The sequence below is a fragment of the Puma concolor genome, chromosome E3 (assembly GCF_028749965.1).
Source record: "Puma concolor isolate L17-30 chromosome E3, mPumCon1.1.hap2, whole genome shotgun sequence".
Taxonomy (NCBI): Eukaryota; Metazoa; Chordata; class Mammalia; order Carnivora; family Felidae; genus Puma; species Puma concolor.
Window position 1 is genome coordinate 1,113,786 of NC_141682.1, and position 24,862 is coordinate 1,138,647.

Consider the following 24,862-nt stretch of genomic DNA (forward strand, 5'->3'; position numbering starts at 1 on the left):
GCCTTTGTCACGGCTCACAGAACTGTCCCCTTCACGGGCACGGAGCTTATACATGGATTGTATCTTTGATTTCTTAACTGGAGCCGGGACACGTGGCTTCCCGTGCCCAGACCCAGGGCGGGCGGCCCTCCCAGGACGGGAGACGCCCGGTGGAGAGGCGTTCTCTCGGCACAGAGACAGGGCCCGGGGAGGCACCAGGGAATCGGAGGCCCACGGCAGCCTCCTCCCGAGAAGGGCCAAGACCTGGTTCCCGGCCTGTAAGTTCTAGACCCTGAGAGGCTGACACAGGGTCCCAGGCCTGGCCTTCCTTGCCCCCCTCTCCCTGCTGCCCCAGCCAGCCCCCCAGTCTCCCCGCCTGCTCCCGCAGCCCTCCCCTCCCTGCTGGGGGACCAGCACAGCCCTCCGCGTGGCCAACTCCACACGCCGCACACCCCGATCCCCACGCACAACATACTCGAGGGAGCAGCCAACAGTCCCGAGCCCCGTGGGGGCCCGCTCGCGTCCACGTCGGTGCGGGGGTGAGGGGCCCGTCAGCCTGCCCCCTCCCAGACAGACCCCCCCCCCGAGCACCTTCACTCTACGGGACCCCACCAGCCACCACCCCAGGGATGCCTCAGGCCCACTGGCTGCCCCGCATGCAACACTATTTGATGCTTAACGACGACTCCATGCTGAGCACTGTGTCCTCTCCGCTACACAGATGGGGAAACCGAGGCACGGGGGGATGGGCTCTGTCACACAGGGAGCCCCTGGGTCATCCTGTGACAGTGAGGACAAAGGCGGGGCAGGGTGCAAACTCGGGACGGGCCCTGCTTTGCACAGACAGGAGGGGACACAGGGAGATGGGGCGAACCACCCCCCGCCCCCAGCCCCGGCAGGAACGGGGTCCGAAGCCTCGGCAGGAAGTGCTGTGTCTGTCGGTGACTGGGGGCGGCCTGGGCAGCCAGGCCCTCTGGACAACAGGGGGCATTGTCCTCCCAGTGAAAGGCGGCCATTGAGGCCCCGGCTTGAGGCGGGGCACAGGGTGGGGAGGCAGCCGTCACCAGGGTCACCCCTGCGAGCTGGGGTGGGGCAGGTGGAGACACCCTATCTCTACACACCCGCGACCTTGCCCAAGGGCGGGGAGCGCCAGCCTGGTGCCTGTCTGTCCAGGGTCCATCCGGAGCCCGGGCCGTGTGGCCGCCCCTCGCCCCGCGCTCCCAGGCACCAGGCGGTGCCTGGCCTGCGCGTGACCCGGCGGGAGCCCAGGGCCCACTCCACACCTGGCGACCACAGGGCACTACGAACTACCCCGTTCTCGGCGGCCCCGCCGAGTCCCCACAGCCGTACGATGCCCGAAGGCGCCACCAGCTTCTCGGTCTTCCCTGCAGGCCGTGACCTTGACATCTTCGAAGAGTGCCGGTCAGCTCTTCGGGTCAGGGCCCCTCATGCAGGTCTGTCTGGGGTCTCCCTGAGGCGGAGCAGAGGCTTTACGTCTTTGGCCAGAAGGCCACGGAAGCCACGCTGCCCGTGCACCGGGGCCCCGTCCAGCCCGGTTGCCGCGGGTCAGGCGGGTCCAGCAGCTTCTCTGCCGGTGACACCCTTTCCCTCTGTCCTAATCCGAGTCCACGGGAAGACGCTGGGGGCCGTGCCAACCCCGCCCCTCCTCCAGCCCCCGTGGGTCTCAGCCCCGCCGTGGGCCCGTCCACACCTGCTCCGCCGGGAGTCCGCCCGGGGCCTGGCCCTCCCTCCCTGGCCCGTCCCTCCGTGGGCTCACGGGCATCGCTTCCCCTGTGGCACCTTTGGCGCCCACGTCCCCTCACACAACTGTGCCGAGCCCTTCCTCCCGGGGCCACGTGTGGTGGTCGCCGGCCAGCCCCACCTCCTACTGGGGGCGCAGGCTCCCGCCACGGCCCCTCTGAGCCGCAGGGTGGCCATGGCTTTGCCTCTGCTGTGCCCGGGCCTCACCGGGCTCCCGGGGCTGGAGGCCTCCCCGAGCCCCGCATCTCCCTTCCTCCCCCTCCGAGGGGCCCGGCTAAACTGCATTCGGATGGCCAGTGGGTGTGTCAGCCCCTGGGCCCGAGAAAGTCTTCTTCTGGCAGGAAGTGCTCCCGGGAATCCCCTGGTGGTCCTCACAGGACTGGGGGAGGGGCGCCCGACGAGGAACCACAGGGCCGGGACTCCTCAGTGGTTGCCGGCCCCCCAGGTGCCCCTGCCCTACCCCCTGGACGCCGGCCTGGGGTGGGGGGGGCCGCTCCCTCCGTCTCAGCGGAGCGCTGCGCGGGCTTGGGGTCTGGGGCGCCCGGCCAGCCGGGCACCGGAAGCTGCGGGGCCTGGTGGCCTTGGAGGCCCCCGTCTGGGAGACCCAGGAGGGCACGTGTGGGGCACTGGGGAGGCCTCTGTGGTGAGCGGGTGAGATCCAGAGGCCGTGTGGGGCCGTGGTTCCGGCTCCTCTGGGTCCCCAGGCTTGTGGGGTCGGTCCCCGAGGCCGACCTCTGAGGCCCATGCACCAGCACCTCCCACGTGACTTGGAGCGTGGCCTTGCCCCGAGGGGGAGTCCGGTGAGGACCCGGGCGGGGGCCGCACACGGCCCGCGTGGGCCCTGGAATCGGGACGCCAGTGCCCTCCGCCAGCCCCGCGGGGTCCGGTGGAGGGGCGACCGTCTGCACGGCTGTGGCCTTGTGGGGCCACGGGCTCGGGGCCGCTGCTGTGTCCCTCCTGAGGACCCCCTGCTCCTGGCCTGTCTCACGCACGCACGAGATGCTGGGGACGCTTCCCGAGGGGAACAGCGGTGGCAGCAGCTTGGGGGAACGGGTTCTAACGGGCAGAGAGGACTCCCGGCTGGCCCCGCGGCCGCGGTGGGAGGCACAGGGGGGACCCGGCCCTCGTGGACCTCAGCGCCTGGGATGGACCCACGCACTCCGGCCGTGGACCGGTCTGGTGCCTGCACCCCTCACTTCCGGAACCCAGCAGGGCCGCTCCCATCACCCCTGCCCCATCTTCCGGCCCCGGCCCCACCCAGGCCGAGTCCGTCACTCCCCTCCCACCGGCACCTGGTCACCCTTCGGGTGCCCGCCGCGGCCCCGAGGCGCCAGCCCCGTCGGAGCTGTGCTGTGGGTGACCATGGGGTCTGAGCACCGGGCCGCCCAGCTCAGTGTCAGGAGGACCGGACACGGGCCAGACCAGTTAGGCCTGCCAGCGCCTCGGACAGGGAGGAGAGACACAGAGACAGGCAGGGACAGAGAGATAAGGACAGAGAGAGACACACGGAGGGACACGCGCACTCTTACCTGCGGAGTACGGCTCCTGCTTCTCCGGGTGGGTGAACTCCAGCCGTTCGTACTTGGCCCGGATCCACTGCTCCCGCAGGAGCCTGGGGAGGGAGGGCAGAGTGAGCCCCGGGCCGAGCGGGACCGCGGCGCGTGGGGGCTCCTGGCACCCCACGGACACGCGGCCACTGAGAGCGCGCGTGTCCACCGCTTGCAGACGGCAGGGCCGAAGGGCCGCCCGCTTTGATTTTTAAAATCATTTGCGATCAGACAGGTCTGCCACTAACACCTCCTCCTAAGAAAAGAAGAAATGGCCCTCGGGGGCGCCTGGCTGGCTCGGCCGGAGGAGCCTGCGACTCTTGATCTCGGGGTTGGGAGTTCAAGGCCCCGCACTGAGGGCAGAGATTTCAAAAAAAAAAAAAAAAAAAACCTAAAAAATTGGCTCTGATTCACGTGGCCGTAACGCGACCACCGAAAGCGCTGACTCTGGCAGCTCACGGCGCCTTCCCAAGGTTATGCCGCCGTCACCCCAAAGAGGACCCCATGCCCACCAGCGCCCCCTCCCCCCCCCAGCCCCCACCCGCAGTCCACTTCCGCACGGAACCGGGCGGGTACGAGGCCGTCTGGGTCAGCCCCACTGGGGCGTCATTCCTTTCCGTCCACCGGCCCTCGAGGCGCACCCCCGCCCACCGCCCCCCGGGAGGGCTGCCCCAGAGGCGGCAGAGGGCCGTCTGCCCGGAGCGCCCGCTCACGCCCGTGGTGGGTCCTGCCAGACGGCCCGGCGCCCACGGCCCTCGCGGCCCCTCCACCGGGCGAGGCAGCGGCTTCCTCGCCCTCCTCGCCCTGTGGCCCCTGGGGCCCGACCCCCCTCGGAAGGGGCCATCCGACGACAGTCTGGGACCCTGGCACGGCCCTCGGGCTCGGAGGCCCTTCCTGCCGCGTGCGGGGGCCTCCCCGGGCCCGGCACAGAGGCTCCCGGTGGCAACAACGGGACTAAGCCCTGGGAGCAGGCATGGGAGGGGGTCCCCACGCTGCTTGGCAGGCGCATCCCGGACCGCTCGGCCCCCGGGGACCCCACGGCCAGGGTGTCGCGGCAGGGGGCCCCGTCCTCCGGAGGCCATCTGGCCCGGCCTCCCGCACCAGGGAAAGCCAGCAGCGACGGGGTTCCCGCTACACGTGAGGCCCGGCGACGAGGGAGGCAGTGCCCACACCCCGTCTCGGGCCTCTGATGAAACCCCAGACATGCTCTACGTTCTCGGGAGCTGAGGGCGGCCAGGCTTCGCCGCCCCCCCGCCTGCCCCGTGCCCTCCGCCCTCCCCACAGCAGACCCAGACCTCCTGTCGTTTCATCCGCCTGGTTTCAGAGGCCGTTAAGGGATGAACCGTGTCCCCCACCCATGAAAAGACGTTGGGTCCTAACCGACACTGCAGACTGGCCCCCGTTTGGACGGATTAACGGGTTATGATGAGGTCGCCCTGGAGTCGGGGCGCCCTCGGGGTGGGGGGAGTCTGCAGAGACACAGGACGGCCACGTACGAGCCGAGGAGGGGGCTCAGGGGACCCCACACGCACCTCGACCCCGACCTCCAGGATGTGGGAACAGTGAATTTCTGTTGCAAAAGCTGAGCACCCGGTGTTTCGTCACCCTGGCCCCCGGAAGCCAGCACGGGGCCCCTGCCAGCCACCCTGCCCGCTGAGGGCTCGGGGGGCTCCTCCAGGTTCCGCCGAGGCTGCCTGCTGAGCCCACGTCACAGGAAGCCAGGGGCTGGCTGACAGCAGAGGGAAAACCGGGAGGGCCCTGGTGACTTTCTTCCCGCCGTGTGAGGACCGAATGCCAGGCCAGCAGGGCAGACACGGGAAGGGAACTGGGTCCCGCCCCCCTGAGTCACCGCCTGACACTAACACGGCCTGATCCCCAGGCCTTCTGAGCACGGCTCCTCATGGGCCCCGTGCCCCAGGCAGGGGGACACACACACCCCCCCCCAGGCCATCCTCACGACACGTGGGAGCCTCCCTGGCTCTGCAGTGTGCACATCTGAATCCCCACGGTTTACAAAGGGATTCCACCATACCTCCTACCGCTGCATGGCTGTCCACAGGGAGCTTGGTGGGTCGGCTGCCACACCTCCCTGGTCAGCTTTCCCCACGAGGGGCTGGGACCTCACCCCTGCAGATGTCTGCACCCTCCTGGGCCTCTGGGGCTTGGCCTGGGCAGACCTGAACACCCACGGAGTGTGGGGGCCGTGGCAGACTCGGCTCCCACAAACCTCCACCTGGCGGAAGCTTCTGGAAGGCAAGGCCTGCCCCGGGTCAGCCCGCTCACCACCCTGGGATGCCCAGTCACCTGATGGGTCCTGACCACACTGCCCCGGCAAGGCAGTCCCTTGTCATACACTCAGACAGAAGGGACACATGGGGACACATGCAAATAACCAGACCACAGGGCAGCCTGTGGCCGGGGCGATAAAATCACATCTCACAAATAGCTGTCTGGCCTCGCTGATTCATACTGGGACGTGAATGGCCTGGAGTGGCCTCAGGGTCCAGATTTCCCCGGGAGCCCAGAAGCAGTGGGGTCTCAGGACGTGACACGGTGTCTGCATGGGGGTGGGTCCCTGGCAAGGCGTCCTGTCCCCAGAGACCCGCAGCCAACAGCATATCACCGGCCCGGAAGGTGGGTGGGCCAGGTCCCCACCTTCCTTTCCAAGAAAGGGCAGCTCACCCCCAGGCAAGTGGCCACGAGGTCTCCCACCTGCCCCCATGGGAACAGGGCTCCCCAGCATAGAGACCACGTCCCAAGTGCTGGTTCCAGCTCGTCTGCTGGCATCTGTGTTACCCTGAGAAACTCACCCAACCCCTCCAGGCCCCCGGGAACACCCTTGTCAAAAGAGGGCCATTCGTTCTGAGCTGTGGCTGCCACCGTGGAAGAAGAGAGGCGGTCGGCGGGGGGCGGGTCTGGGTGACACCCCAGGGCCAGGCCCGTGCTGGGAGCAGAGGACCGAGGCGTCCCGGGTGGCGATGCCCAGGGAGGGAGGGAGGGAATGCAGGGAGGTGTAGTGATGCCGGGGGAGGGGATGACTGGCTTCGGTGGGGGCACGGGGGGACAGGGGGACACCCTGAGACAGGCGGCCGCACAGGTGCAGCTTCTCAGCATCCTCCTCAGACCTCCGGGGAGTGCTCGAGGGCCCCCAGCAAGGACCCCACTGCCCAGCCACGGGCCCGGGCCCGCCCCCGCCCCCCTCCGGTCTTCCAGCCCCAGACAAAACCGCTCGGCGACTTACTGACAGTCAGAGGACGTGGGCCGGTAGTAGAAGGGAGGCACTTTGGACTCATACGCGTCTCTCGCAGCGTCATTTCCATGGGAGGCCATGAACTGCGGAGAGAGGACAGGGTCAGTGCTCCCGGAGGCCGGGGCCGGGCCGGCTGAGCCCCAGCCGCTGCTGTCCCAGCGAAGGTAGTTCGCAGTGGCCGCAGGGACAGGACCTGCGCTTCCGGGTAGAAGGGGTGCTGGGGAGGGTGGCAGAGAGGCCGGGCCCTGCATACATCCCCCGGGACGGCAGCGCTGTGCCCTCCGCCCAAGGTGCCCCGTCCCTGCCTCACGCGAGGCCCGCCGTCCACTCATCTGACCCACACGGGCAGGCGGCCCTCGAGAACTGGACACAGCGAGGGGCCCAGAGACGGAGACTGGCCCGGGGCAGCAAAGTGCGTGTCCCCCGAGGCGGACGGACAGCAGGAGTCAGGAGTGGGGAGCAGGGCACTTACGCGGGCAGTGTGGGTGGGCAGTAGGTGCAAAGGCCCTGAGGAGGGTGCTTGGTGTGCTGGTGTTGGACGACATCCCAGGGCCGGTGTGGGGAGCAGGGAAGGGGCCAGAGGGGCCTGACCTCACAAGTGGCCTTGAGGACAAGGGGAGCAAAGGAAATCCCTTGTGTTCCAATCCTGCCTCCTTCCCGAAGCCTCCAGGGAAAGCCTTTCTTCTAACAGCATGGAGCTTTGGGGACCACTGGGTCGTGACCATGGACGACCCAAGTGGGTCAACTGGAAAATACCACCAACAGTAAGACACTTGAGCAAAAGGCTGGAACCAAATTAGAATTCTGAAATCAGAATTCTATGTATCTGAAACCTCAGCCGAGAAGCAGCCTCACAAGAAATGCTCAAAGTCTCCACAAGGCAAAACTTAACACGCTCCTGAGGGATGAGCACAAAACTGTGCACAGAGACCCGTGCCTGGGAGGGGTGGGAACATGCCACCTCCTTATGTTAATCTATGCGCTTTTGGAAGCTGTCAAAAACAAAAACAAAACGGGAATAGCCGTTTTTAAAGCTAGCAATGGTTCTAAAGTTCATTTTAAAGTTAACAAGCAGAGTAGGGGTGCCTGGGTGGCTCAGTCGGTTAAGCGTCCAACTCAGCTCAGCTCGTGATCTCGCGGTTCGTGGATTCAACCCCCACGTCAGGCTCTGTGCTGCCAGCTCAGAGCCTGGAGCCTGCTTCGGATTCTGTGTCTCCCTCTCTCTCTGCCCCTCCCCCGTTCATGCTCTGTCTCTCTCTGTCCCAAAAATAAATAAACGTTGAAAAAAAAAATTTAAAAAAAAAATAAAAAAAACATAAACCTTAAACAAATTTTTTTTAAAAATACAATTAACAAGAAAAAATATTCTAGAAAATTCTGTAAATGAAGACTCTTCCTACCAGATATTAAAACCTGTTACTGACTAGAAAGCCTAATCAATGAAACCAAGAAAAGATCCAGAAATCGATCCGCTAGAATCTAATACTGATATTAAGTGGATTTAATAGGATTAACGCCCATCTCACATCAGCGAGGGGCGCCCACTGGCTGATCATCAGTGGGGGCAGGAAACGCGGAAACCATTGGAGAAAAAGTGTGGCTGGACGCAGCCTTTCAGTGACATAAGTTCCAGCTGAATTGAAGCTGTGATTTCCAAAATTAAACAGTAAAAAGAGTAGATAAGAACCATGGTATAATTTTTAAAATCATGTTAGGAAAACACAGGAGGAAATCTCCCATTAATGTCTCCCGTTAAGACGTGGTTTCCTAGATGTCCCACCACAAGCACAAACAACCAGAGACAACAGTGGAACTTCAGAATTAAAAACTGTGCTCCAAAGGATGCCATCGAGAGAGTGCAAGCGTGGTGCTAAATGACAGCAGCCGGGCGAGAAGGGCACAGCGCGTGGCCGCGGGGCCGGTGGCACTGCGTCCTTGGACGTGACGGGAATACTTGGAAACAGACAACGTGACCGTGGCAGACGCCATCACACTGTTCCCTTTAAAATGGCGGGTTTGGGGGCGCTGGGGCGGCTCAGTCACGTGTCAGACTCTTCACTTTGACTCAGGTTATGATCTCACAGTTCATGAGTTCGAGCCTCGCGTCGGGCTCTGTGCTGACGGCGTGGAGTCTGCTGGGGATTCTCTCTCTCTCCCTGCCCCTCCGCCATTCGTGCTCGTGCTCTCTTTCTCGCTCTCAAAATAAATAAATAAATGTAAAAAAATAAAATAAAATGGTGGGTTTTCTGTTATGTGGTTTTCACCTCAGTAATAAAAAATATACACGTATATAGCTCTTCAAGAATATACATTTCTTTTTTTTTTTTTTTAATGTTTGTTCATTTTTGAGAGAGAAAGAGAGACAGTGTGAGAGGGGTAGAGTCAGAGAGAGAGGGAGACACAGAATCCGAAGCGGGCTCCAGGCCCTGAGCTGCACAGAGCCCGACGCGGGGCTCGAACCCGCGGACCGTGAGATCATGACCTGAGCCGAAGTCGGACGCTTAGCAAACTGAGCCACCCAGACACCCAAAAAATTGGTAAAGGATTTGCGTGGACGTCTCTGTGGAGCACGTACGCAGACAAGCCGGCCGGCGTACGCGGAGATGCTGACCGCCTGGCGCCCACGAGGGCATCTAGAATCAGAGGCAGGCGGTACGATGCGTTGGGGGCCCGGGGACCACCGTGCACTGCCAGGGGCCACGTGCACCTGTCCTGGACCCCCTGGGAGGCCCCCAGGTGTCAAACAGAGAGCCCCGTAAGGCACAGCGAGGCCAGGCCATTCCCGGAGGAAGGCGACCCCTGCCCCTGACTGTTCGCAGCAGCACTTCCTGTGGGAGCCGAGGGAGTCACGCAGCCCAAGAGTCACCGATGGACGGGCGAGCCGAACGTGGCCTGTCCACACAGCGGGAAGCAGTCCACGATAAAGGGGATGGCCACGTGGCTGAACCCTGAACACATGGTGCTCCACGGGGGAAGGAAGTCAGAGGCGGTGGGGGGGGGGGGGGGGGGGCGGGGCGGTCCACTGACATGACCCGCCCAGAAGACGTATCGGGACAGAAAAGCAGATGTTACTTCCAGTAGGGGCGGGGGTGGGGGTCGTGGAGGGAAGGGGGAGGGGCTGCTGAGGGGCACAGGGTTTATTTTGGGAAAATGTTCCAAAATCAGGCAGTGCGGCCGGTTACGCAGCCGGAAACGCGGTGAAATCGCGTCCGTTCACACCTCACAAGGGCGAGTGGCCTGGCGTGAGAGCTGCGTCTCAGTAACGCCCTTGTGAGTCAAAAGAAGCCTGGGGCAGAGCGGGCCCCTCTAGGTACCCAGAGACCCGAAAACCACAAAACGCTGATAACTTTGACTCCACCAAAGTAAAAAAGTTTCCACTGCACACAGCACGAGCAGAGTCAAAAGGCAGCGCGAACCGGAGGGCCATACTGTCTCGAAGGGTCAGACCCCCAAACGTGGAAGGACCCGAGAAAACGAAACAGCTAACAAGGTGTCAGCCAGGGCGCCAACGGGAGGCCACGGATGAGACGCAGAGGACGCCAACCCGCGCCACGGACGCTCAGCGTCACTCATGATACAAAATGCCATAGGGGCGCCTGGGCGGCTCGGTCGGTCAAGCGGCCGACTTCGGCTCAGGTCGTGATCCCGCAGTCCGTGGGTTCGAGCCCCGCGTCGGGCTCTGTGCTGACGGCTCAGGGCCTGGAGCCTGTTTCGGATTCTGTGTCTCCCGCTCTCTGACCCTCCCCCGTTTGTGCTCTGTCTCAAAAATAAATAAACGTTAAAAAAAAAAAAATAAAAAGGAAAACAAGGATCCCGCAGGGACACAGCAGAGGAGGATCCCGGGGCCAGGGTGTGCGGGTGACGCGAAGTCTCCCGGAATCACAGTCACGTGACCTCCCACGTGCAGGAATTAAGGTTCCAGGACCTGCCACGGGTCCCGCGGTGGCCTGGCGGTCACAGGAGGTGGGGAAAGGCAGAGCTGGCATGTCTGTCCAGGGGCCTGGTTCCACGAACCACGAGTCTTCACCGGAGGGGTGACTCCGCCCCGGCGGGCAGGACGGGGGCCACGCTCGGTCACAATACTCCTTGTGGGCACGGGGCTCGGTACCAAACCACGGCGCCCCAGGTGCTCGTGGGCAGGTGGACGGGCAGACAGGACGAGGCCGGTCCACGCAGCGGACGTCGTCCCCCACAGAAAGGCCGAAGCCCTGACAGGCGCTACCAGGCGGGCGGAGCCTGGCCACGTGGCACTCAGGGAAAGCGGCGGAGGCCAAGGCCACCTGCTGCCTGCGCCCTTCCACGAGAATGCCCACGACAGCCACGTCTGTGGAGACGCAGAGCCTACGGACACCGCTCGGCCTGGACCGGACGGCGAGGAGCACGGGTTCCCTTGTCGGGCGTGAGATGCCCTAAAAGTGACTTCGGCGACAGTGGCCTGACCGTGGACCCACCGGAAACAGCTGAGCTGTGTGCTTCGAAAGGGCGAACCGGGGGGCGGACAGCACAGGACACGAAGGCCTTGCTCACCCCATAAACCTGTCCCCTGCCCCGCCCACCCCTCCCTGCCCCCAGCCCCCTGGGCTCCCCGCACCACCGCCCTGCCCTCATCCCTCTTCCCCTCCCCCCACCCCCCACTCCTCAACCCCCCCGCCCCCCACCGCTCCCCCCTCACAGTGCCAGCCACAGCCAGGAGCCGGGAACACCGGGGGTGGCCACTTCGAGGTGTCTGTGACCCAGGGGGCCGGGCCGAGGGCCCCGTGGGGGGTGCGGCCGGACCACAGGGGCTCCTCCGACCCCCCGCAGCCCCATCCCCTCGGGGCCGTACCTCCACTTGGGCCTCCTCCCAGGCATCCAGGCGGATTGACTTCACCTTGCTGACCTGGGGGATGTTCCGGTGGATTCCCGAGCAGCTCAGGCAGATGAACACCCCCAGGGTGTAGGAGGCCCAGTCGGGATCTGGAAGGCAAAGGCGAGACCCTCAGGGGCTGGAGCTCGGCCGGGCCTCTCTGTGGCCTCAGTCTCTCCACCTGTGCGACGGGAGACCGGCGAGGAGATCCCCGGGGCGCACCGGCTCTGTGCCCCGCGCGGGGTCCCTGCCACCAGCCACAGGTGAGCGGCCCCACCCCCAAAGTCCCAGCTCCACAGACGCCCGAGCGGACGCGCCGCGGCCACGGAGACGTGCTCGACAGCGACACTCGATCGGCACCAAGTGCGCCGGGTGCGACGGGGACGCTGGCTTGGCCACGCGCCCACGCGCTCAGACGCACCCCGACGTCTCGCTCGGTGCAACAGCCACGTGCGTATGCGGATGGCCCTTGACCCGGTCAGGGGCGCGGGTCCACTTTTCCGCAGGTTTGCCAGGTTTCACGTTGAGCCACGGCAGGCGAGCGTGGCGGAACGTGACGCTTGTTCACCCGGGGCACCGACGGCGCCTCCAGGATTGTCCTTCCTGTTGTGCACACCCCGGCCTGGTAACGGCGCGCGGGGCCGGGGGCTGGAAGGACCGAGCCTCAGAGCCAGCTCTCAGAAGGGGCAGCAGCCTCTGAGACACCTTCCACTTTAAAAAATTTTTTTTTTCAACATTTATTTATTTTTGGGACAGAGAGAGACAGAGCATGAACGGGGGAGGGACAGAGAGAGAGGGAGACACAGAATCGGAAACAGGCTCCAGGCTCTGAGCCATCAGCCCAGAGCCTGACGCGGGGCTCGAACTCACGGACCGCGAGATCGTGACCTGGCTGAAGTCGGACGCTTAACCGACTGCGCCACCCAGGCGCCCCGACACCTTCCACTTTTAAGTGAAGCTTCTGGATCAGCCGGTTCGAGTCAAGAGGCCAGGAGGGCCAGAGCCCCTCTGCAGACACCACAGGCCCAGCCACAGGCCCACGGCTCTGTGCCAGGGGTGTGTTTGCAGGGGGCGTGCATGTGTGAGTGTGTGAGAGCTCATGTGTGCACACACATGTGAGTGGGCAGATGTGGGTGTGCACACGTGTGCGAGTGGGCAGGTGCGGGGGCTGTGAAGGGGCACCTGGGGCCCTGGGGTCCCCCGTTCCCGCCCGGACTCCCGCTGCCCCAGGGCAGCCAGCCCCGCCCCCTCCCGCCCGTCTGGGGAGACGAGGGCTGGCCTACAGCGAGACCCGAGAGGGACACAGGCGGCCGGGAGGCTGGGCAGTTGAGCACGGGGACAAGAAGCACCAGACCTGGCAGCCACAGGCCTCGCTACTTTCCAAACCTAACAGCCTAGCTCACGGCACCCCCGTCCCCACGGCGCCCACGGGGTGCTGAGCCGAGGTCTAGCAGAGGAAGTGCGGGCCGGGGAGGCAGGCTGCTTCTAAGCGGCGCCCAGAATAGAGAAGTTTCAGGAGAACAGCCACGTCATCCCGAGGGCCCTGCGGCCCCCAGGCCGACTGTCTGAGGGGCGGGGCCTCCGAGCCCTCCCTCCTGGTCCCCACAGGTGCTTATGGGGTGGGGGTGCGGGTGGCTGGTGCAGGATGGGGGTCCCGGTGGGTCTGGGGCGGTGCGGGACGGGGAGGTGACCCCACGCACAGACACAGGCTCCTGGCCGACGCTCTGAGACCACCAGGAGCCCCGACCCCCCCACCTCTTCTCTATCCCGGGGTCGCCGACCCAGAGGCTCCCGTGAAGGGCGCAGCCCAGGGAGCCCGAGGCCTCAGAGCCTCGGCTCTGGGAGCCTCGCCACCCCCACCCCCCCAGAAGAGCTGTGAGCAGAGGCGCGGAGCAGACAGGCACACCCGTCCTCCCACACGTCCCCTCCATCCATTCCCCCCACCCCACCACCCCCGGGGCCCTTCTGCCAGCTCCGCCCACAGGCCGCCACCCCGGAAACCAGAACATCACCAGCTTTCTGCTTGGAACCCACAGGGGACTTTTCCCCACCTCTCCGGGCTCCTCCCCACGCCCGGCCCGTCCCATCCCTCCCACACCTCAGGGCAAATGTCACCCTCGCAGGCCCCCCGAACACCAGCTCGAGGGACCCCCCGCGCGTCCCCATCGTAACGCCCTCTGGGTTCTTCGCGGCACCTGCCGGTCCCGACACTTAGTTCCTTCCCTGTTTCTCGTGTGCTGTCGGGGCCGCTGCGCGTGGACGGGTGCCACGAGCCCCCTCCCAGCAGCCCGGCCGCACCCACATTCGGTACCCAGATGCCTACGCTGCCCCCACAGCCACGAGCTCCCTTCTGCTGCTCCAGGGTGACGGCTTGGGGGACGCCAGGGCACAGGCCACCACCCCTGCCGCCCTGAGCACTGACCTGGGGACGAGGCTTGGCTGCGGCCAGAGGCCAGGCCTCCAACGTGCCGGGACCGTGGAGCAGGCAGGCCGGGCACGTCGGGGGCCCCGGGAGTGGGCCGCGGGGAGCTCGGGTGGGGGGGAGGCCACGTGCCCCGGCTCTGCGCCTCCCCGGGGCCCAGGGGGCAGAAGGAAACCCCGGGCGGGGGTCAGAGAGCCACAGACCCACCTCCGGCCCAAGGGCTCTTGGCAGCACGCGGACAGAAGACCGCCACACGCGACCCAAGCCTTCGCAGGAACGCGGGGATGCGGACAACACGCAGAGAACGAGTGCGGGGTCCCCGGCTCCGCACGAACCCCCCTCTACCTCTGCCCGCTCTTCTCAGAATACCCTCTCCCTGCATTCTGGTGTCATTCTCGAGAAACCGCCCGGCTGCTGCGAGGGGCACATGGAAGTCCCGCCCCCGGTCTGCCCCCCGCCAGGCCCCCGCCCCACGCACCCCTGTGCCGTGGGCACGGCCCACCCTTGGCGGCCCTCCTGGAGGCACCCACCCTCCCTGGGCCCCAGGAGCCACGCCCTCTTTTTGAAAATGCTGCCCCACCAGGAAATGCGGAACTCGTCCGGCAGGAGAGAACGCGAGCAGGGAAGATCCACGCCGGCCGCAGACTCGGCCGCCAGCTGGGCTGGGTCCCCTGGCGTTGCTGCCCGGCCGGAGGGGCCCGCCCAGCAGCGGAAAATCACACCAGGGCAGGGCGGCGGGCTTTCTCCCACAGCCAGACCCGGGAGCCACGGCTCCCTCCCGCATTCGTACTCAGGAGAGACGTGGGCCCCCGCCCGCCTGAGCTGCCCCACTGGCCGCTCACCAGGGAGGACCCCGTGGCCCCGTCACACGCGCCGCATAGCTGAGCAGTCCCCCCCCGGAGCCAGATGGCCCCGGGTCCCCCTCCCTTCCCACCCTCCTCAGCTGGGCGTCCCAAGGCAAGTCACTGACCTGCTCTGGGTCTGTTGCTGGCCTGCAAAATGGGCACGCAGAGCATTCAGGTGCAACAGCCGGGCACACAGTGCTCGGTCAAGGGCACTTGTCGTGCAGCGGCACATGCGTCCAGGCCACGCTGCCTGTCCCAGGGATTACTAACGGCTCCTCCGTTCACCCTCAGATATGTCCCGGTTCGGATGGTAATTTCCTCGGCCCCCCGGGACGAGGGTCTGCGGCAGAAACCATTGCGGCTCGGCAGCATCTGTTTCTCCAGCTCCCCGCGGTCGGAGCTCACTTCCCAGTCTCCCGGAAGTTCGGCGCGGCTGGGGTTCTGGCCCGGGGAACGTGATCGGGTGGACCCGTGTCCCTCTGGGCCTGGCCGACAGCCACCACCCACCCATGGTGCTCATGTCTCCATCCTTGGCTGGTGGTGGTGGGGGGGGGGCTCTGAGAAGCGGGGAGGGGAGGAGGCCATAGCGGGAGGAGCCTGGGCCCCGGAGGCACTGTCTGCAGCAGAGAGACCCGGGAGAGCTGGGACCGGGCACCCCTGCAAAGCTCTGTGTTACAGGCAAATGACAAATGACAAGCGTGGTCTCTGAGATGCGGGGTGTCTGTTACGGCCGCTGGCCTTCCTGACGAACTGTCTCCCCATCCATTGGGGCCCCCAGGACCCAGCACAGAACCCGGCCAAAACCAGGGGCCCAGGAGTTCACGATGAATGAGCCACCCAACAGCCCTACGCGCAGTCCCACTTCCAAGAGAGAGTCAAGGCCTCGCCCCCCACCTCACCGGCCCACGTCCGCCGAGGATGCGCGGGCAGGCGGGGAGCGTGCAGAGCACAGGGGCTTCGCGGGGAAGAAGGGAGCTGCAGCGGGGCTCACGGCTTGCAGCGAAATGCTGTCCCGGAGAACGAATGGCGAGGACCAGCGCAGGTCCCAGGAAGGGGAGAGCCCCGGCTCACCACTCGGCTGTGCCTTCCCCAGAGACCTTCACGGAGCTGCTCCGTCAACGGCTGCACACAGAGTACCCAGCAGGTACAGAGTGTTGGGTGAGCAGCACCCCTTCCGGGCCTCACCCTCCTCATCTGTAAGATGGGACAGTAACAGACACCTGCAAAACGGGGCCAACTGGGAGAATCACCGGGGTGCAGGAGAGACCCCCACTTTTCACCACCCGGGGACGTCTGCTCTGAGAGTGGACCTCTAGCCCAGGCCTCCCTCCCCACGGCCTTCATCCGCTTGTGTGTACATTCTGAGACTGGCTGAACAAAGACCACCAGATGCCCCTGCCCGGCCATCCTTCTATGCAGTGTCCCGGCCTGGAACATCTGTCCGCGGAACACTTTGGCGGGGATTAGCAAGCTGCGGCCCTCGGGCCCAGTGTTTTGTAAATAAAGTTTTATTGGCACGCGGCCACGTCGATCATTTAGTCTATGGGTCCTTCTGCAATAACCCAGCAGAGTTGAGCGGTCGTGACAGAGAAGGTGTGGCCAGCAGAGCCTGAAAAGTTTCCTATCTGGCCCTTTAAGAAAACATTTGCTGCCTGGCTCGGCAGAAGAATACCGACTCTCCATCTTGGGGTCTTGAGTTCGAGCCCCATGTTGGATGTAGAGATTAAGACACAAAAAGAAAAGAAAAAGAAAACGTTGGCCAAGCCCCGCATTAGAGGGAAAAGGGGTGAGACACAGACGTGAGCCCAGGGAGGACCTGTGATCGGAGGGGTGCTTCCCGTCACTGCTAACAATCATCTCTGACAACAAGGCTTCTGGGTTTAAGGAGTGGCTGCAGATGGGCCCGACATCTCACGACTGACGTGAGGACCCACTGGTGCACAACTTAAGGCTGCCTGCAAGGCTGCCCGTCTGGCACGTGTGGGGGGACACGCCCCGTGTGCACGCCCGCACACAGGAGGGCTCCGTCCAAGGGGGGCTCAAGGAAGTCTGACTCTAAGAAATGGAGACACTAAGCCTATCGCAGAGGAACAAAGACAGAAACCGGGGCGCCTAGCTGGCTCGGTCAGCACAGCATCTGACTCTTGGTCTCAGGGTCATGAACTCGAGCCCTACGTTGGGCACAGAGATTAAAAAAAAAACCAAAAGAGGGGCGCCTGGGTGGCGCAGTCGGTTAAGTGTCCGACTTCAGCCAGGTCACGATCTCGCGGTCCGGGAGTTCGAGCCCCGCGTCAGGCTCTGGGCTGATGGCTCAGAGCCTGGAGCCTGTTTCTGATTCTGTGTCTCCCTCTCTCTCTGCCCCTCCCCCGTTCATGCTCTGTCTCTCTCTGTCCCAAAAATAAATAAACGTTGAAAAAAAAAAATTAAAAAAAAAAAAAAACCAAAAGACAAAATCAGGTACATCACGTGTGTTAGAGGCTATCGCTCGAGGAACAGGATGTTTGTCGTACCTTTTGAGAAAAGCGTTGGTGACGAGATGCCGTTACGCATCCACCAGAAAAGCTACAATGCAGAAGACTGGACCCCCGTGTGACGAGGGTGCAGGGAGGCTGGTACCCTCATACGTCACCCGCAGGACGATAAGTGGCTTCAACTCACTTTGGAAAACCGTTTGGCTGCTGCTCACAGAAGTAAACTTCTCTCCCCCGTAAACCAGCATTCCTACTCCCAGGTGCTCACCAAGGCGAAAGGCAGACACGTCCACAGGGAGATGGTCACACCCAGTAACAGAGACAGGACACAGACCACGCCTCCAGGGATTTATGCCAGGAATGAAGAGCTGTCTTCGCATCTGGAAATCGGTCAACGTAATTCGCCATGTTCACAGGTTAAAAATTCACAGGACTGTCTCGTAGGTCCGGAAAAATCACGTGACAAAATGTAACATCCCGATCAAAATTCTCAGAAAACTAGGAACGGAGGGGACCTTTCCTAACTCGGTACACAAGCTTCTATGAACCACCTACAGCTGACATCATACCTAACGGAAGAAGACTGAATGTTTCCCCCTAAAATCAGGACCACGACGGGAAGGTCTGTTCTAATCGCTTCTAATTAAAAACTGAACTGGAGATTCTAGTCAGTGCGATAAGGCAGTGACAAAAGGAAAGGCTTCCAGGTTGGAAAGAAAGAAACAAAACCTCTTTCATTCACACACAACATGATTATCAATGCAGAAAATCTGATGGATTCCACAAAAACACTACTATAACTAGTCAAGTCGCAAGACTGGGGCTCCTGGGGGGCTCCGTCGGTTAAGCGTCCGACTTCAGCTCAGGTCATGATCTCACGGTTTGTGGGTTCAGGCCCCACATCAGGCTCTGTGCTGAGAGCTCAGAGTCTGGAGCTGCTTCAGATTCTGCGCCTCTCTCTCTCTCTCTGTCCCTCCCCTGCTCACCCTGTCTCTCTCTCTCTAAAATAAATGTTAAAATATATATAAATAAAGCTGCAAGATATAAAATATACAAAAATCAATTATATTCGTATATATCAGAAATAAGCAGTTGGAAACTGAACGCTTAAAAACACCACCTACGGGGCACCTGGCTGACTCAGTTGAAAGAGCATGTGACTTGACCTCAGGTCATGAGTTGGAGCCCCATGTTGGGTGCAGAGATTAAATAAACTTAAAAAAAATAAAAATACCATTTATATTCTAGAGATCGTTGTACAACGTGAATGTGTTTTTAATTAATTTTTTACTTTATTTTAAATGTTTATTTTTGAGAGAAAGAGAGAGATGTGAGTGGGAGGGAGGGAGGGGCAGGGAGAGGGAGACAGAGGGTCTGAAGCTGGCTCGAGTCCAAGCCGTCAGCACAGAGCCCAACGCGGGCTCGAACTCACGAACCGTGAGATCGTGACCCGAGCCGAAGTCGGACGCTCAACCGACTGAGCCACCTGGGCGCCCCGACAATGTGAATATTTTAAATGCAACTGAACTATACTTAAAGAGGGTAGGGGCATCTGGGTGGCTCAGTCAGCTGAGCGCCTGACTTCGGCTCGGGTCGCGATCTCACGGTTTGTGAGTTCGAGCCCCGCGTTGGGCTCTCTGCTGACAGCTTGGAGCCTGGAGCCCTTGGATTCTATGTCTCCCTCTCTCTCTGCCCCCCTCCTCCCTGCTCGTGCTCTGTCTCTCAAAAATGAATAAACGTTTAAAATAATTTTTAAAAAAGAGGGTGAAACAGTAAGTTTTATGTTTTATGTGTTTTACTACAATGAAAAGTTAAAAACACTGTTACAGAAGCATTGAAAAAATCAAATACCTACAGGTAAAATGACAAAAGATATGCAAAACAGCACATTGAACACCACAAAGTGTTGCTGGGATAAATCACAGACCGCCTAAATACGTACGCAGAGATACAGTTTTCCTGGGTTGAAAGACTCAATATCGTGAAGATGAAAATTCTCTCTAAACTAACCCAGAGACTCAATGATCCCAATCAGAGTTCCAGCAGGATTTTAAAGTATATATTCACAACCCGATTCTAAAATTCACGTGCAACTACAGGGGACGTAGACTAGCCAAAACAACCTGGAAAAGGGACAAACGCTACTTGGTTTCAGTGGAACAGAATAGAGACCCAGAAACAGTCCACACGCATTGTTGACAAAGGTGTAAAGGCAATTCAGGGGAGAAAGAAGAACCTTTCAGCACATAGCGCCAGAACAGTTGGAAAACATCTGCAAAAATATTAAACTGCCATCCACACCCCCTGCCACGTACGAAAAGTCACTCGCGACGCACCGCGGTGCCAACGGTAAGACCCAGAGCCAAGGAACTTGCCAAAGAAAAGGAGAGAGGCCTTTGGGGCCTTGGGTTAGGCAAAGCCTTGTTAGCCACAGAAAACTGAAAAATTAAACAAGTAAGTTAAGCTTCATTAGAATTTTTGGAAAGATCTGCTCTTTGATTTTTTTTTTTTTTAACGTTTATTTATTTTTGAGAGAAAGACAGAGCATGAACAGGGGAGGGTCAGAGAGAGGGAGACACAGAATCTGAAACAGGCTCCAGGCTCTGAGCAGTCAGCACAGAGCCCGACGCGGGCCTCGAACCCACGGACCGCGAGATCGTGACCTGAGCCGAAGTCGGACGCTTAACCAACCGAGCCACCCAGGTGCCCCAAGAAAGATCTGCTCTTTGGTTTTTTTTTTTTAATTTTTTTTTTTAACGTTTATTTATTTTTGAGACAGAGAGAGACAGAGCATGAACAGGGGAGGGTCAGAGAGAGGGAGACACAGAATCTGAAACAGGCTCCAGGCTCCGAGCTGTCAGCACAGAGCCCGACGCGGGGCTCGAACTCATGGACCGTGAGATCGTGACCTGAGCCGAAGTCGGACGCTTAACCGACTGAGCCACCCAGGCGCCCCAAGAAAGATCTGCTCTTTGAAAGACACCGGTTGAGGCCGGCCGCACCGAGGACGTTTTGCAGATCGTGTATGTGACGAAGGACTTGCGTCCAAAGTACATAAAGAACTGTTCGAACTCAGAAGAAAAGAACTCCATCAGAGAGAGAGGCAGAGGGAATCGACCCAGCAGAGGCGACGTGCGGGCGGTACCTGGCACGGGTAGTGCCTGGCTGGCCATCCGGGAAGCGGGACGGGCGTGGGAGCTCTGGGGCCAGGGCAGCCCGCCCTCCAGCCTCTCCTCCCAGCATCCCGGCACTCTTAGACGGGGTGCGCTTTCTTGTGTGTAACTCACGCCTCGGTAAAGGTGAATTTAAGAAAGCGGAGGTGTGTCTAGACCCCAGCCCTACCCCAGACACCGGAGAAGCAGCGAAATCAGGGCCTCTCACCCCGGCGCGCCCTGCTCTGCGGGGCAGGCAGGGACCTGCTGGATGTGGGCCCATCCAGCGGCCTGACCTTGGAGCAGGAAGCAGGAAGCAGGAACGTGCTGGCCATCTCGTCCACCTGGGGTAGGGGCACTAACCCCCATCACACTCGCTTGGGGCTAAAGATCAAGTACGTTGTCCCACCTGGTCCCGTAGCTCTGCCCATCCTGCTAGTAGTCTACTTCTACAGAACAAGGCACATAAAGCCCAGAGAGGGTCACACACTCGCCTGAGGTCACACAGCGGGGCAGAGCTGGACCAGGCTGGCACCTGTCTCCCGGAGCCCGCCCGGACCCTGTTCAGCGCAGGCAGGCTCCAGGAGCGTGGGAAGCGGCACGGGCTGTGGGACCAGGCAGGGGAGGGGGAAAGAGGTCCTGGGGGCGGGGCTGGCCTCCCAGGGGGCCGTGTGGCAGGTCCACAGGGACACAGCAGGGTGGGCACAGTGGCCCCGCCTCCGGGCAGGGCTCCCAGCACCCGTGGAAACCCACTAGAGGAGTGACTTCACATTTGGGTCCGACCCTTCCAGGGGCAGGAGGGGGAGGTGCGGGGACCCCGGGCCTCTCTGAACACCCTCACGTCACGATGGGCGCAGGGGCTCGCGGCCTCCCCCGGGTCCTAGACCTCAGGCCCGGAGAAGCAAGACGACCAGTGACAGGCACAGGCTGGGCACAGCTGGGATCCCACCCGGCGAGGCCCGCCCGTCCGCCGTCCCGGGAGGTGACGGACTGCCCACCACCCCTCCGGCCTCCCCTCCTGGGGCGGGGGAGTGTGGAAGAGGAGTCCGGACTCCGCATACGCCTTCGCCTCGCAAATCCGTGACAGACGGGACAGAGGTTCCCCGCCTGGGGAGCCCTCACCACACCCCACAGAGGAGCTCTGCGTTGAACCAAGGCCAAGGCCGCCAGGAGAAGCGCCAGCAGGGGGCGGGACCGGGCTGGGCCGCTGGGGAGAAGGAAGCAGAAGCCTGGGGCCCGTCTTCCAGGCCGGCAGGGTCTGGAGCGGGGCTTGATCCGGCAAGAGGGGTACTTTGACCCAAGATGCAGAGTGCGGTCCCCGCCCCAAGCCTCAGGCTAATGATTCCACAGCACTGTGTGGGGGTGCCGTCTGCCGAGCGAAGATCCTGCCCAAATGTCCCCTCTGTGGTCACACAGGACGGTGGCTGAGTGCCACTCGGAGGCCGGCCGGCCAGCCCGCCTGTGTGAGGGGCCTGCGCACAGTAGGCTCACAGCAGCCCCAGCGAGCGCACCACCGGGGTTGAGAGCCTGTAATCCCAAAGATGAGGCGTGGGGTGCCTGCCTCCCCCTGGGGCCAGCCGGGGACATGGTCCTTGTCCTCGGACTCAGTGACCCCAGAGGGCCCTGTCCAAGCAACACACACCTGAAACGTCACCCCTGGGCCTGGGGCCTGGGAAGGCAAGAGCCCTCACTTTAGGGGCGCCTCGCTGGCCCAGTCGGTTAAGCGTCCGACTTCGGCCCAGGTCACGATCTCATGGTTCGTGGGTTTGAGCCCCACGTTGGGCTCTGTGCGGACAGCTCAGAGCCTGAAGCTTGCTTCCGATTCTGTGCCTCCCTCTCTCTCTGCCCCGCCCTGCTCATGCTCTGTCTCTCTCCCAAAATGAATAAACATTAAAGAAAATTAAAACAGAAAAGACCCTGAACTCAAAAAGTTAAAAACAAACAAAAGCCCTTATTTTGAAGAAGGATCCTGACTCTGGAAGGACAGTTCTGGAAGTGATTCTGAGCAGCCCTGTAAGACTCCTGGGCTCCAGCAGAGGGACCCTCCCCCCTCCCACCGCCGCGTGCCCCTGAAACCACCACAACAGAGGGCAGAGGGCCAGTGCCCAACAGACTGGCCCTCTGCCGGTGCCCACGTCTTACCAGGACCAGCACCCCCACAGGAGTCAGGTTAGTGGAGTAACTCCTCGCCAAGTGCTGCTGCTTCTCCTGGAGCCAGAGACTTCCTGGGCTCCCAGCCCCTCCCTCCTCCCCGAGAAAGCCCCTGGGCAGACTCTCAGGAGGTCACCCTCACCTCCAGAGCGGGGCCTCCAGAGTGGGGCCTGTGTGCGCGTGCACGGAGGACAGGAGCAGCTGGATGAAGGCTGGCGGGAGGTCCCCAAGGGAAGAAGGATGGGGCTGATGCTTTAGTTCTCCAAGTGGCAGGGCTGGGCCTGCGGGCTTCCTTCTCAGGCCGTTGGAGCACAGCCAGATCTGCCCATCTGAGCACACGCCCCCCCCAGTCAGGTCTGCCCACCTGTGCACATGCACCTCCCCCCCCCCCCCCGCCAATATGAGAGCCAGGCACCAGGGGTAGGATGTCCACATGTCACGCTCCTAAGCTCAGAGCCCCTCCGGGTGGGGGGGGGGGGGGGGGGGGCAAGGGTATCCCAGCAGCAGAACCCCTGACCCAGGCAGGAGGGTCCCACACCCTATTCCCAGGCTCTGCTCTGGCTGCACCCCCTCCCCAGGACCAGACACACAGCTGTCCAGAGCCTGCCCCGCTCCTCTCTTCGGGCACCAGGGATCAGGGCTTCCTGGCCCAGGGGTCTGGAGTGAGCCTCCAGCACCTGTGGGGACAGAGGGGGACACGGGGGGAGCAAAGGAGGGCAAAGGGGAGGCAGGTGGGGACAGAGGGGGGCCAGAGGGCAGAGGTGGGCAGAGGGGAGGCAGGGGGGGCAGAGGGGCGCAGAGGGGCGATGGGCCTGAGCCTGCAGTTCTACCCCTGTCCCCAAACCCACGACATCAAGGCTGCCGGCACATCAGGCCAGGGCCTCGCCCTCTGGGGTGACATTGCCCATCAACCCCAGGCTGCCGGCTTCTTCCCGACTCCCCCAGCGACCCCCTCCTCTCCTCCCCACCTCCCGTGCCTTCCGGGATGTCACTGCCCTCCATCTACCTCTGCTCTGCATTCTCCCAGGGCTTGGAGGTGACTCAGCCCCTCACCATTTCCTGGAGCAGAAGGGAGGCACCTGGGCAGGTGAGACACATCCTGGGGCTGAGCCGGACTGAGCCGGTATCGTCTGGAACCATGGTCTGGCACAGCCCGGTGGCCGGGGCCCCAGAGAACGTCGCCCCTCCCATGCTGAGGCCCAGGAGTGAGGGGGGCTGAGGTCCAGACTTACAGTGGGCCCGGGGAGGGGGGGAGGGCACAGGCGGCCCCTCCCCCACAGCCACCCTGCTGTTTGTTTATCCCGTGCCCCCCGCCCCCCGCAGAAGCCAAGCTCGGGGGGGGGGGGGGGGGGGGGGCACTTTTGCCGCCACCAAGGAGGGGCCATCCACACAGTGGCGCTTAGCGGCCCTGTGGCACCTGGAGGAGGGAGGCTCCCACGTTGCCCTTGCTCCCCCCCCTGAGGAGGACCCGGCCCCCCCTCCCGACCGTCCCCTCCGGCCCACCTGGCCCAGGGGCCTCCTCCCGGCACGTTCCCTTCCCCCTCCTGGCCCCACGGTACCTTCCGGCCTCCACCCCCGCGTTCACCGAAGCCCCGTCGCAGACACCGCTGGCCTCCAAGGTGCCGACCCGAGCCCTTCAGGGACGGGGCAGCGCGCGGCCGGCCTGCGCACCCCCGGTGGTCTTCCCGGCCACCGCCAGCTCCCCAGCTCTCCGTGGCGCCCCGTCTGGTCCCCCGGCTTTAAACACCCAACCGTGGAGCTGAATGGAGGCCGCACGGCCCTGGAAATACGACAGACGCCGCAGAATTGGTGGCTTTCACTGGTCGATTCTGTTTGTGTGACTTTCCCCTCGGCGAAGAAAAACACGAAACGGAAAAAGGTGCACACCGTCGGCGATTTTCTACCTGGGTTCTGCCTCCGGCCGCTTCTCCAGAACGCTCCTCAGCCCCGAGCTCGTGTCTCCCCCCCCCCCCCCGCCGCCCCCCCCCCGGTCTGTGGCGACCTCTCAACCCGAACGCCAGCTCCTGGTCTCCACCCCACTCCCTTCAGCCTCGGCCGGAGTGGCCTCGCCTCTCCCTGTCCGGCACCACACGCCCCAGGTCGCAGCACACGCTGTTCCCCGAACTTCAGAACATGCGCAGAATCTGACCGCTTCCCGCGGCGTCACCTCTTGTCCGAACGACTCCAAAGTCCCCCCGCGGTCTCCCGGCGTCCACCCCACCTCTGTCGGCCGGGGACTCTCCCCGAGAGCCGCAACAAGGCCCCGCGTGCACCGTTGTCACCGGTGAGCCCGCCCCCCACCCTTGGCTCCGGACACACCGGCCCCCCTGCTTCCCCTTTCGGCCGGGGCCACCCGCCTTCCAGGGGAGCCGTCTCCCCTCCTCTGTGGATAATTCCGGAAACTCCGGCACCGGCGCCCCTTTTTCTTACCCACCGTT

At 62.7% G+C, this 24,862-nt stretch overlaps 1 protein-coding gene across 4 annotated transcripts in view; it reads right to left on the reverse strand.

Annotated features, from left to right (window-relative positions):
* Window positions 1–24,862, reverse strand: part of ADAP1 (ArfGAP with dual PH domains 1) — a 52,354-nt gene that overhangs the window by 12,003 nt on the left and 15,489 nt on the right. For 3 of the 4 annotated variants that reach the window (XM_086692401.1, XM_086692403.1, XM_086692400.1), the window contains exons 2-4: window positions 11,363–11,493; window positions 6,529–6,620; window positions 3,270–3,352 (exon numbers count right to left, since the gene is read on the reverse strand). In XM_086692401.1, coding sequence (XP_086548527.1) covers window positions 3,270–3,352; window positions 6,529–6,620; window positions 11,363–11,493 — 306 coding nt within the window. Of the gene's footprint in view, window positions 1–3,269; window positions 3,353–6,528; window positions 6,621–11,362; window positions 11,494–23,430; window positions 23,529–24,862 lie in introns of those variants that run through there. The other variant, XM_086692402.1, reaches the window with a different exon arrangement.